Raw genomic sequence first — 12925 nt, forward strand, 5'->3', positions numbered from 1 at the left:
CTTTCAGTCATATTGTAGAGGTTAGAAATAATTTGACATCAATAAAAACCACTTATATTAAGATCAGAGCAAAGCACATGCTATTATTTTCAGAGTGTTCTAGTACTGTAATTTTTTTAAATCCACTTAAAAATTCCAAGCTCACTAAGCCTTACCCTGTCACAAAACCACAAACACTAAACACATTGCAGTTCTATCTGAGCTACTGCAAATAGCACAACTACAGAGCAAGAGTGACTTTTTTTATGTACCAATCGAATAGCATTGCTTTTTCCCTTCATGATTTTTTTTAATTTGCTTTCAAATCTTCTCCCGAGAGCTAATCAGATTGGTAGTCATAAGCAATTAAATCTGTAAACTGTAATAAAACACTCTTAAACTTTAAAAGAAGTGACTACTTAAACACTGATTATAGTGGACTGGCACTCTTTCTGTAATAAACTGCAGTATATTGAAGTGAAAATGTAGATTAAAAAATACGTGTTCTACATCAGTGCAATAGCCGTCCTTTGCAAATATTAATGACGTAGGTTTGGGGTTTATGCACATGCAGGGTTTTCTTCCTTCAATGAAATTAGATTTCTCATGTCACATTATTTTGCTTCAACTGCCAGCAGTAGAAAGTCAATAATCCTATAATGATCTTGGATAATATTATCAAACCAGAACTTCGTGTTTAAGAAATGCCTGGCTGAAGATAACATTTAGCTGAAAGACTGTTTATTTTCATTAGTTTTAAGTGTTTATTACTAAACATACTTGTACATAGAATTACAAAGTCTCAGGAAATTCACTCAATTTAAAAAAAGTTGAATTAACACAGGAAGTTTCTGATTTGAATGAAAATACCGTGCAAGAGCCAGTAGACAGCCAAGTAACATAACACATGAAAATGTATTTATGTTTGTCAGCAAAAATAAGAAATGAGAATTTGTAGCTTACTTATGACATAAATCCATAAGAAAACGTAAAACTCACCTCATAGCAAGTATCTGAATGTAAGCACGTGTACACTTTCTGCTGCATATCTAACATATCCTGGAGCAATTCCTTCCAGTGTGTCTCACTGACTGATGGTTGCCTACAAACATTTTTAAAATTAAATATTCTCTCCCTCAACAAATTTAAAGAAAAGCAGTAGATAACACCACAGTTCCATCACCAAAAATATGAGTTCTCAAACACTATTTCAATCTTTAATTGGATTTTTAACCAGAAGTGATTTAAAGACAGAATGCCTTTAATATGAATTAATATTCGAAGTGTGTCTGTGGTACAAAATTGTTTGATGACAACAATACAGTACGCAAAGTATTCTTTCTGTTTTCTGTGGGATAAGACAGGGATTTAAGCAATCTTTACCAAGCTCCTCCAAGCAGGTTTTGATAACTTCCAACAGTACATCAGACAGTTGAAAGTGCTATCTTCCTGCTGATCCAAGAACAGCTGGGTAAAAACAAGTTTAGAACAGCAACTGAGGATCATTAAGATGCTATTCCTTATAGGCAATCTCAAAGGATTGATCAATTGTGTACAACCACAGGCAAATAGAGCAGCAAGCTGATTTTGTTCCTTAAATTGGAATGGTATACAGATTCTTGACCATCTGGATCCATGGATCTCTGTTTACCCACAAAGCTTCCTATACAACTTCATGTGCTCTATCAAAACTTTTACTAATAAAAAGACCATGAAGTTTTTTTAACATGATGTTGAGCCTTTCATATTACAAAAAGGCATTTTTGAGCTACACAAGCCAGTCCAGCTAACAGTGATTTTCTCATGTGGCATTAGCTTCCATTTCAGCAAAGCAAAGGGTCTCTACAAAAAGTGAAAAATCCACATTTTTCCTAAAAAGGCATTGCACTGATCTTTCTAAATAAAGGTTTTAGAAGTCAAAAAGCTTTCAGGATGTCCAAGCTAAATACTACCCTACCATCACCAACAAACTGTTGTGCATTTTTACTTTAAGACAAAAAAAACCCCCACACCTTTTATTTTTATTTTAAAGTATCTCATATACAATATGTTAACTTTTTCTGTTCATCATCTTTCAGTATTGTGCAGCCAGTATGCCTTTTAGGGTTGTTCACTTGAACACAAACATATTGAAACAGGTTTGAAGCAAGACAGGGTTTTCTGAATGTGGAGAATGAAGCCAAAATGCTGAACATGTTAATTATCAGTTTAACAAATGTGTTTTATGTACACTATGTTCAGTTTGAACACAACACCACAATTCTCTGCTGCAACAAAACAAGCAGGTACGTCCTCTGAGGACGTACTTGTTACGTTACTGTCCTTTCCCTCTTATCTCCCAATCCCTGTTGAATACTAACTTGCGACCCATGTGCCTTGTCAGCCTAATCATCAGCTTCCGTGCCTCCTCCACATCGTCTTTTGTGTCTTTCACAAAGGAAACGGGTTTCTGAAGTCCATGTTTCTCCAAGAGCTCTGACACACTGTAAATGAATAATCAACATTTTTCAGTTCTGCACAGTTGTACAACTACCTCTGCTGCAGCAGTCCTAAAGCTGTCTCAGACAATGTACTGCAAAAGCAAGCAATCTCCATAAAGTCTGTCTAATAGTATAGATTAGGTAAAGTATCATTATTTACTCAAAAAAACCCCAAATACTGTGGGGTAAGCGCGTACCACCAATAACCTGATAACATATCTTCAGCTTTTAGTTTTTGATCACTCAAAGCCTTACAGAGTATCAAGATCAAAAGAGATTTCCCAGATATTTCAGAAGTAACCTTCATCTCCATCAAAAAAAAAAAAAAAAACCCACACACCAAAACACCCACATGACGATGTCTTGGTTTTAATAGCTAAATATTAGCTATTCATAGCTAAATCAGCTATTAATTAGCAAAGAAATTAGCAAAGAGATATAAAAATAGGTAAAACCATTCAAAATTTCTACGTTCTGAATATAAAAAGACTTACAGATTATCTTGTCAACAGCACTATAAACAAGATGTGTATTACTGCTGCTTTCTTATCATGAAAAAGGTCTTGGCTATTCCTAAGAACACATTATTTATTTTAGCAAAATTAAATACCTAAGAATTTGTTCCAGTTCATCTACTTCATCGTGAAGACTGGTAGTTTTATCTGTTTCAGGCCTGCAAAGATATTATATAATTAAATATATATCTCCATAGCTCTTCTAATTTCTTTACATAATTCGTATTACATAGATATAAAGATAAGCAGTTTGAAACATTCCTTGATGAAAATCAAATATACATTTGCTTGAGGAGATTAAAACTGTTGGCTTCTTGCTGGAAGGACAGCTAAAATTGAAAAGGTCCTTCAGTCTCCCAAGAACAGAGCTTTTCCTTCTTCCTTACACTTTTCTTAGGCTCTCTCCTTCCTACATGTAAAAGATATTGGGAGAATAGTTTACATTTCCTCCTCATGCTTTCACTTTCTCAAGAATTACTTGTCCTTCATATAGGTCTTCCACACAGAGGCCTTTCTCACAGGGCCATATTACTGCTTATAAACTAAGTGCAAGATGCCACTAACTGTAGCAAGACCAACAAGACCAGTAAGATAGCACTAACACTTGGTCTCAATTCACCAGGATATAGAAGTCTAAGAAACTAATGCAGAAGCCTCAGACTAGGCTGCTACTTTGAATTATGCTTTGTTGCATTATTCCGTGGAGTACATATACAGCACAAGCATATATATATATACACACACACACACAGAGCATAAGTGTACGTATGGCCACTGCAACTCAGATAGGAACAGAATATTGCAGTAACATCACCTACCCTTTAGTGCCTTACAGCTATTTTTAAAGCATTAATTCACAACTATATTTAACGTATCTAAAATATTTACAAATAACTAGCTGAAAATGTATACCCATATCCTCTTTGTGGAAGGCATTCCAAAATATCGTAACAGAGAGAGAGCTGGTCATCTCGTTCACAACTATAAATACATTCCAATGCCGTAATCATAAGCTGGTCTTGATCAGGAATAATTTTTTGCTGACACTAACAAGAAAAGAAAGCACATTATATTCAGAAGAAACTTAACTGTTGAATTAGAACCAGAAAACTAAAAATAAGATGTGCACTCCAAGTAAATAAGTTGTCTTCAGTTGTAATTACAAGGTCTCTTGCTAACAACTTAAGTGAAGTACCTGTTGAAGTTACAACCTGAAACATAACTCGGCCACCATGCTACCCTTTTTGAATTTGAGAGGTGGAGAGGGTACATGGCAGAGGAAGGCAACTGCTGCAAACATTTGGCAGATTTATTAAACATGTACCACAGTATCAACATATATAAAATAGCTGTGTTTTTCCTTCACTGGTTGGTTTCTGTCCATACACTCTGAACATTCAATAGTATGGAAAAATGTACAAATGTGCTCTGGAATAATTATTTAAACTGTAGAAGCAGCATGAAATACTCACATGAAAGGTAACTTTAACCCTCACTCATTGAGCTCTTGGATCCATCCTAACAGCCCCCATTTTATTCTTTACATTCGTTGTGGAAAGGCAGAGGGGAAGGGGCAGGAAGAAATAACTTGAAATCTACTGCTAGTACATTTCTCAGCAAAAAAAAATATTAGTGAGATCAAACTCTCTCATATCTATTTTTTTAAAAGTAAATATACAAGGAATTTACTTTTAAAAAGTCACCATAAAATTACTTCCAAGAAGAATCTTTACAATCATTTTTGTTCTACTAGGTCAAGATCATAATTCCATTAGTTTGACAATCGCATTAAGGAGAGTTCAGTTGCACCATAACATGCTATAATACTTTTAAATTACTGTTTTCTAAAACGTAACAAATCCTAGGTCCAAGAAGAAGGGGAAAAAAAAGAGAGACGATCTGATTCAGAAGATGAACTAACCCGATTTATGAATTCACCTATTCAGGACAAAAATTTCTAAAGAAACCAGTAGAATCATCAGGGGTCTATACTTACAGCAGGTTTTGAATTCTGAAATATCTTCAGAGGCAGAGTCAGGTCTTCCTTTGCTAATGCTACTAAATAGTCTTTAAAAAGTGAATTTGCAAGACCAGGAGACTGATTTTCACAGCGGTGAAGAAAAGGAATCATCCACTGATAAACATTCCTCACGTATTTTTCATCAGAGGACTGGAAAATGCAATGAGTTACAGAGAGGAAAAAAAAGAATAAGTCCAGCTTCATTGTCCAAAACAAAAAAGAAAACAAAAAACCAGAGCATATTTTGATCATTATAACTGCAACAGTATCTTCACCTATCACAAACAATAGCTGAAGCCTGACATTCACCACTGCTTCACAGATCACTACATCACGAAGCACGGAAACAATCCATCATCCCTCTGCTACCCAATGGCTGGGGAAAGCCAAGCAGTATGGGAGTAAAGCTCATTACATGAGGAAAGCCTAGCTGCTTTCAGAATGAGTGAAAGATCAGCTTACATTCATGTCAGAATAGCATTACTTTCTGTATGCCAGAATGTAAGAGAGGAAAACAAATTATGAGTGTTTACATAAATCCTAGCAAAATTTTTAAAATTCTGAGGAGCTTCAAGTGCATGAGTGTTCTCCTCTGGTGCTTATTATTCTTCGACTGAATTTCAGAGCCCTGTTCAATCTCTAGGTGTTTTTCAACCTTTCCAAAAGGTCTTTTTCTATTCTGAAATTCCATGCACAGGCTGAACACAGAGAAGATGAAAACCACACATATGCTGCAGAGGCAAATATTAAGATTTTTTACCAATATATAAAGATACCAAAAAACATCCAAGGAAAACATTCCGTGTTATTGTATATGCAGAACCATCAACAGCTACACTGAAGATCCTTTAGAAAAGGTCAATGAAAAAGCAATTCACAGCTCTCAAAGACTGGATTTATTAACATATAGTACTGTGCCTAGGACAAAAACAGGTCTTTGAAAGAAGCTAGCCATCTTAACATTTTTAAAAACAAATAAAGAAAGTAAAAAACCCTACACAACTAAAAAGGAACTGTAATAGCTTTGAATTCTTGTTGAATAAATGTCAGTCACTAGCAGTATCTTTATATACACAGGATCTAGGCTAATGTGAATGACTGGAAAGCAAGGTATACTTACTGATTTGTTCAAAATACTTACGTTCTTCATCAACAGTCTCAGCTTTTCAATGTCTTTCATCTCTACAAGTTCCTTCAAAGTTAAGGTTCGATCACCATCAGTTTCATAAACTACTGTCTCAAGAGTGATCAGATTATCACAAAGCACCTGCAGACCAGGAATATTCCTCTCCATGCCAAGACGAACAAGGGACAGAGCACAGTCCACCTGAAAAATAATAAACCCCCCCCGCTCTACAACTGTTTGCCAAAACACAACTTCAAGTCCAATCTGTACCCTGTTTGTGTATCTACTTTCTTTCCCCGTTCCTTTTGCTTAATAGGCAATTCTAAGTTCCTATAAGTTTTTGTCTACTGTATATTCCTGTATATACATACACACACACATCCCGTATATATAAAATTCTTAATCTTACTAGATTATATCATTTTGACCCAGACACATCCTATTGACGCATGTAAATTAGGAGAATACTATTCCTTCTGGAGATCACACACATGCATGCAATACGAAGGATTGCTTTAAACTAATCAGTTAACTGACTGAAGTTATGCATTCCTCTGCATGTAACGTGAATTTTCTAGCTGACCATGAATTAATAATTTTAATTGTTGCATTTTATTTCACAGAAGATGACAGTCTTTTTCCCTGGTGACTAAAAATACCTTTATACGAAAGATTCTGTGTCGATTTCAAAGAATGCAATATTGGCTGTACATATTCAGCGAGGGAGACTTAAGTCTGGAAGAGTAGAATGCAATTTCATTTATATGTTAGTAATTTAATTGATCCTTGCAAGTTGCTTTTTTTCCCATACCTACTGGTAGGCTGTTAAGATCACAAGGAACTATTATTAAAGAGCCTTGGAGGACTGCAAACTTGAAGAATAAAAGAACTCGCCCATCAGAACTAACTCATAGTGATACTTCCACCCAATCTCCTTTTCATGCAGCTAAATTGGATTGAGAAGCAATAAAATACTGGAGCATGTCAGTGATGAGCTCTATTCTTACTTGCAATGCTTATCTTTACCACATAGAGCTTCAAACATTTCTAAAATATGAAGAAAATAAAGCAAAAATAGGCTGCATGGTTGTCCCACAGACACAGAATAAACTTGCCAGGAAGAAATCATGACAGTACTATATATTGGCATACGAGTGACACATGTGACTGCTACATATCAATATATATGGCACAGTATCATACAACAGACAATAAAACATGTTTCCTGATACCCTGTGCATGATATTCCCTCCCTCAGTTACAAACATCGAATGTAATGGTAAACATATTTCACGGGCTACAGAAGTGCTACTGTCTGCTATGGTAAGCCACGTGAACAGGAACCTACTGGCTTCCTATTCATTCCTATGGATCAATTATTTAGCTGAGTAAACTTTAGAGCAAGCATAAGTACACTGCAAAAGAAAAAGCAAATACTTCAAAAGCCATAATGAAGATTGAGACACAGTGTATATTACTGATAGAAAAGCATCCTATCAATACACATTAAGACAGGATTCTGTTGAAGAAGGCTGATCAGCCCAAGTCAACCATCACCATTTCCTCACTGCTAGTCTCACCTGCATCGCGTATTTTTCAATTTCCTGTGCTCTACTCAAATACCAATCTGTAACGAGATCTACCGAAAGGTCAGTAGTCCTGTACTTCAGTAACTCAGGTTGCGTTTCATACAGAAATTCGCCTTCATCTTGTAAAGTTGGTTCAACAGTCATCCTTTTTTTAAAAAAGGAAAAAAAAAAGTGTACGTTTAAGTACAATTTGCCTGCATTTTTTTCACATCAGTCTTTTTCCTAAAACTTCTGGTTGTTCTGAATGAAAATGATACAATCAACGTACCATTACACCAATAATTTCATGAGACTCAAAGGCCAATCACACTAAGTGTTAATTTTTGTCAGCAAAGTAAGAGATTCCAGACATGAGATAGATCAAGAAAGGAAGAATCCTCTCTAATAGGCACAGGTATGCCTAATCTCCACTTGCCATCTGTTCCTCACACACTGAAAGGCAGTTTTGTGACCCATTATTGCTGCTATGATAATGTTATGGTTGACAAGTAACAGGGCAGAAGGGGGGAAAAAAAATAAAAATCAGGATTTCCAACAGTAACCTTCCCCCTGCTCACATGCATTTGTGAAAGTAACTCATCCCATAATCACACTGAACATGATGCTGTAACATGAACAAGTGTTTGCTCAGTCAGTCGCACCAAGAAAGCTGAAAACAGAAGTTAGTGTGCACAAAAATAAGTAGCGAGTCTTATTGGGTATTTCCCACATTTTAAGAATTAGTAAGTAAATTCGTTATCTGAAATGTACATAAATACAGGAAAAAAAAAAAACAACTTTTTACTTTTTCTCTACACTTACCTGCATTCTGCTTTTTCACACCAGTCGTCTTCACGATGTTTCTGCTCATTCCAGGGAAGAATTTTCAATGTCCCCTGCTTGTAACTGGTATAACAGAAAAGGGAAACTTTACACAATTTTTCTTCTTAAATTGAGATGACCAATTAATAGACTACAAAACAGACACAGGTACTTCAGGGAATTCATAAGAAGCATGTAATTCAGTTACAGTATTATTTATGATTTATCACTTCTTAATGCAGCCTAATGCACAAGTGCGATTTTGCCTGTATATCCGTACACATATCCTACCTACACCATTAAAGATCCACTAAAAAAAGTAATAAATTGATTTTCTTACTGATTGTACCTTTAAAAAAAAAAAAAGGAAAAACCCACTACATGCTTTAAGAATTTCTGCTGTTTCACAGTAAGCATTCTGACTTCGTATGATGTCACAGAGGACTGAAACAAGCAAAGACCTATGATCTTAAGCTTCAAATATAATTCTTCAAATTTTGGCACAAATCCTTGTACTGAACTGAAGCTAGATATGCCCTGCCGTACTGATGATCTTAAGTTTAATGTGGTTTTGTCACTACAAACTTTCACAGTGAAAAATTCTCTAAATATTGAAGTTGAATCAAAAATAAAATCTGTTTAAAATGCAGTTTAAGAACATGACAATGATTACTTACAGCTTGCTGTTGTAGGCTAGTTGTTTGAGCAGCATAAAACCTGAGAAAACCAGGTCAAACTATGCAGAACATAAACTAAAGGGGAATTGAGCATACTAGAGCAATAAGCTATTTTAAATCTCATTGATTTTCTCCTGACCCTGATAATAAACAGCAATAGCAATACTATATGGACAATCCCTATCTATAAATTAACAACTGACACAATCTTCTCATCCCATGAAGAGAAGCACTGTAACTGAGTAGCTTAAAAAGAAACACAATTCCAACAAACAAATCAATTTCATGATGTAGTAAGAGTCAAAACAACGAACTAAAAGAAATAAATCAGTAACTCCACCGCATTTAGCAACAGTCATTAAGCACATTTAACAAAGCAAGGCACATCCACAGTGACTGCCCTGCCCTGTACACACACGTTTCTCCCAGGAGGTCAGCCACCCTTTCTTTCCCTCCTCTATGCACTAACAATAATACCCTGTGTTTTATCCAGAGTAATTCCAACCCTCCAAATGAAACATGCAGTACAAATCCAGCAATAAATTGGCAGAGACAGATTTGCAGCCTATAAAAGTCAAAAGGAAGGAAAGGAAAGGATGGAAAACTAATTCATGTGTCTCAGCTATAGTAACATCTGCATTCCATTCCAGTTCAGTGGGACAAAATGCTCCACAATTATCTCTATAACTAGGCACCATGTAGCAACATCACTGAAAAATACTTCATGAAGAAAACTCCAAATTAACATTTATGGTATAAGAACCAGGAATAAAGTCACTTTCTGGTTTTGTAAAGATTCATCATCAGCCCCTGCATTCTGGGGATTGGGGGGGGGACAGGGAGGTGGTGTTGTTTGTTTGTTTAAGTCTCAGATAACATAATTTATCAACTAATTTTAAATATTGATATTTAAAACTGGGTTCATAAACTAAAATAAAAAGGTCGTATTTCAAATGTCGTACATGAGAATGTTGTTATGGAAGGCCCAGTTTGTAGTGAAAATGCTCTCTTCATCAGTTGAAACGCCAAATAACAGAAAAGCCAAACACTCCCAAAATATAAAAATCAAGAGAGTAACAACACATCTTTATGTTACAATCAATAATGCTCTCCTCCTCTATGTTCTATTAAACATAAAAGAAAACTGGAGAAAATTATATTGCCCAAGACAATTCCTTTTCATGGTAAAATGTTTCTATTCTCTTCCCAGTAGGCTTAAGATGACATTTCTGGGCAGATTTGTTGGTTGGTTTGTTTGGGTTTTGTTGTGTTTGGGAAGGGTATTTTTTTGTTTTCTCCTGTTAAAAATAAAAAAACAAAAGCTTTGGGGGGTTTTCTAAAAATACTTGGAAGTAGAGGAACCTTGTATTTTCTTTTCTTCTAAATCATGCCTCATTGTCTGAAAATAATAATGTTACAAACACTAATTCTGCATTTGAAAGCGTGTTGCATAATGTAGTAGTTATGAACATAACATATTTAAGACAGACACCAGGTATTGATCTATAAGAGGTGAGAAAAGATATTGAACTATAAAATAAAGCAGTGTTTCCATCAAATGGCTTTGTTATCTACTCAAAAAATTTGAGGAATGTGCTTAATTCCAATTTTGTAACATTTATTGTTAAAATTATCTCATATTTATGTTTTGTGATAAGAAGAATATAAAATCCTGACCCTTCAAATACTCTTTTCCTCCTGCTGACACTTGTATGCTTACCAGAATGTATGTTTTCCTTATTTTACTGGAGGTAGGCTGTAAATTATTTTAGACTTCACATTCAGATTCGCACTTCCATAATCTAACCACACACAGATATGGAGGCACTAGAAGTAAGCTACATATAATACATATAGCTGTATATAATCCAGGATCTGCAAGGGAATTTTTAGAAAATATTCTTTTTTAATTTAATCCAGAAAGACATTTGACCAAAGTCTGTATCTTCTCAGCAGCAATGGGGAAATCAATGCCAGTCTCTCTTGCTCTGAAATCTTACGGCTCTGAAACACTTTTATCATGTCAAAATTATTATATTTCATTCTCAGTTATAGAATAAGAAATGCATCCCAGATATGTAGTCTTAAACAGCTGTGATATGTATTGCATTTCTCATACTGCATGAAAACATCGTTTTCTACCGCTATAGTAGTTTAGTAGTGAATTAGGAAATGCAACTATATAACCGATTACATGTATTTTTAGGCTTCCAATTATTCAATATAGTATGTGATACAAATGTGGCGGGCAGAGAGAGAAGCTCTTCATTTTCCAGGAGTATCCACAGGACACATGACAAATTCATCAAGACTGAAGTACAGCTGGTGCTTAAAACAGAGTGCCAAAAACACCACACATTTTGGGAAAACTGATCCGCACAAACTAGTGGAAAAGGTATCCCAGTTGCTTCTGGCTGCCACAGTTACCTACCCATCAGGATTCCCACTGTGCACATTGCAATGACAGGTCTTTTGAAGCAACTCTGCCACCAGAGGAGAAAAGTTGTATCTGATTTCACATAAACAAAACAAGCTATGTTTTAATGACATGGTTAACCTTTAATAGAATTTGGGGAGAGGGGAACTTTTTTCTTCTCCTAAAACAACCTAGACTGAATAATCTAAACATCAGAAAAGTCAACCAACACTACACAACTACAGTTTAGAAACTTGCTGGGTTTTTTTCTTGATGTATACAATTAAAATTGTGAGGCAACAGCTTTCACAAAATCAAAATCAGCTATTTTAAAAGACACAGCTGAGCTCCAAGTAAGATCAAAGCTGTCACTATATAGTGAAAACACTCCTTCAGAACTGTACATTTATGAAGCACAATGAATGTTCATGAAAGAAATTTTGTTCTAAACCCTGTAAAAAGACAACAAGCTAACAAGACAACAGCAGCAATACACTTTCATGAGAAGTCTGGGGAAGGCAAGCCAAGGTACAGTTCAGGACTAGGCAGGCAAAACACACACATGGTAGATGAAGACAGGACAAGTCAGGTTTGAACAAACCACAAATATAAAGAAAATCCTGTTAATGCAGTGTGGATAAACAGCGCAGGCATACACAGTTCGGCGTACGTCACTACAAGAAGGACATTGAGGTGCTGAAGTGTGTCCAGAGAAGGGCAACAAAGTTGGTGAAGGGTCTGGAGAACAAGTCTTATGAGGAACGGCTGAGGGAGCTGTGGGGTGGTTTAGTCTGGAGAAGAGGAGGCTGAGGGGAGACCTTATCGCTCTCTACAACTACCTGAAAGGAGGTTGTGGTGAGGTGGGGGTTGGACTCTTCTCCCTAGCAACAAGCAATAGGATGAGAAGAAATGGCCTCAAGCTGCACCAGGGGAAGTTTAGGTTGGGTATTAGGAAAAACTTCTTCACCGAAAGGGTTGTCAAACATTGGAACAGGCTGCCCAGGGAGGTGGTTGAGTCTCCATCCCTGGAGGTATTTAAAAGAAGGGTAGACGTGGTGCTTGAGCATATGGTTTAGTGGTGGACTTGGCAGTGATAGGTTAGTGGTTGGACTCGATCTTAAGGGGTTTTTCCAACCTTAATGATTCTATGATTCTAAGTGCATATAGAACTTGTTCCCTTCTTATCTCACTGTAGCATTACACAGATTAATTCAAACAAAGAAAAAGAACTGAATACGGGATTAATTCCTTTAACATGAACTATATTAAAAACAACAGTAGTGCAGTTTCAGAAGAGACAAAAAACTAATACACAAAAATGA

General features: G+C 35.9%; 1 protein-coding gene across 1 annotated transcript in view; it reads right to left on the minus strand.

Annotated features, from left to right (window-relative positions):
• The window catches only part of NBAS (NBAS subunit of NRZ tethering complex), a 187540-nt gene that overhangs the window by 132349 nt on the left and 42266 nt on the right, over positions 1-12925 (minus strand). Inside the window, exons 22-29 of the mRNA XM_064448069.1 lie at positions 8511-8594; positions 7701-7854; positions 6136-6321; positions 4971-5144; positions 3887-4020; positions 3070-3132; positions 2340-2462; positions 979-1081 (exon numbers count right to left, since the gene is read on the minus strand). Coding sequence (XP_064304139.1) covers positions 979-1081; positions 2340-2462; positions 3070-3132; positions 3887-4020; positions 4971-5144; positions 6136-6321; positions 7701-7854; positions 8511-8594 — 1021 coding nt within the window. The remainder of the gene's footprint in view (positions 1-978; positions 1082-2339; positions 2463-3069; positions 3133-3886; positions 4021-4970; positions 5145-6135; positions 6322-7700; positions 7855-8510; positions 8595-12925) is intronic.

Source organism: Phalacrocorax carbo, chromosome 3 (genome assembly GCF_963921805.1).
Source record: "Phalacrocorax carbo chromosome 3, bPhaCar2.1, whole genome shotgun sequence".
Classification (NCBI taxonomy): Eukaryota; Metazoa; Chordata; class Aves; order Suliformes; family Phalacrocoracidae; genus Phalacrocorax; species Phalacrocorax carbo.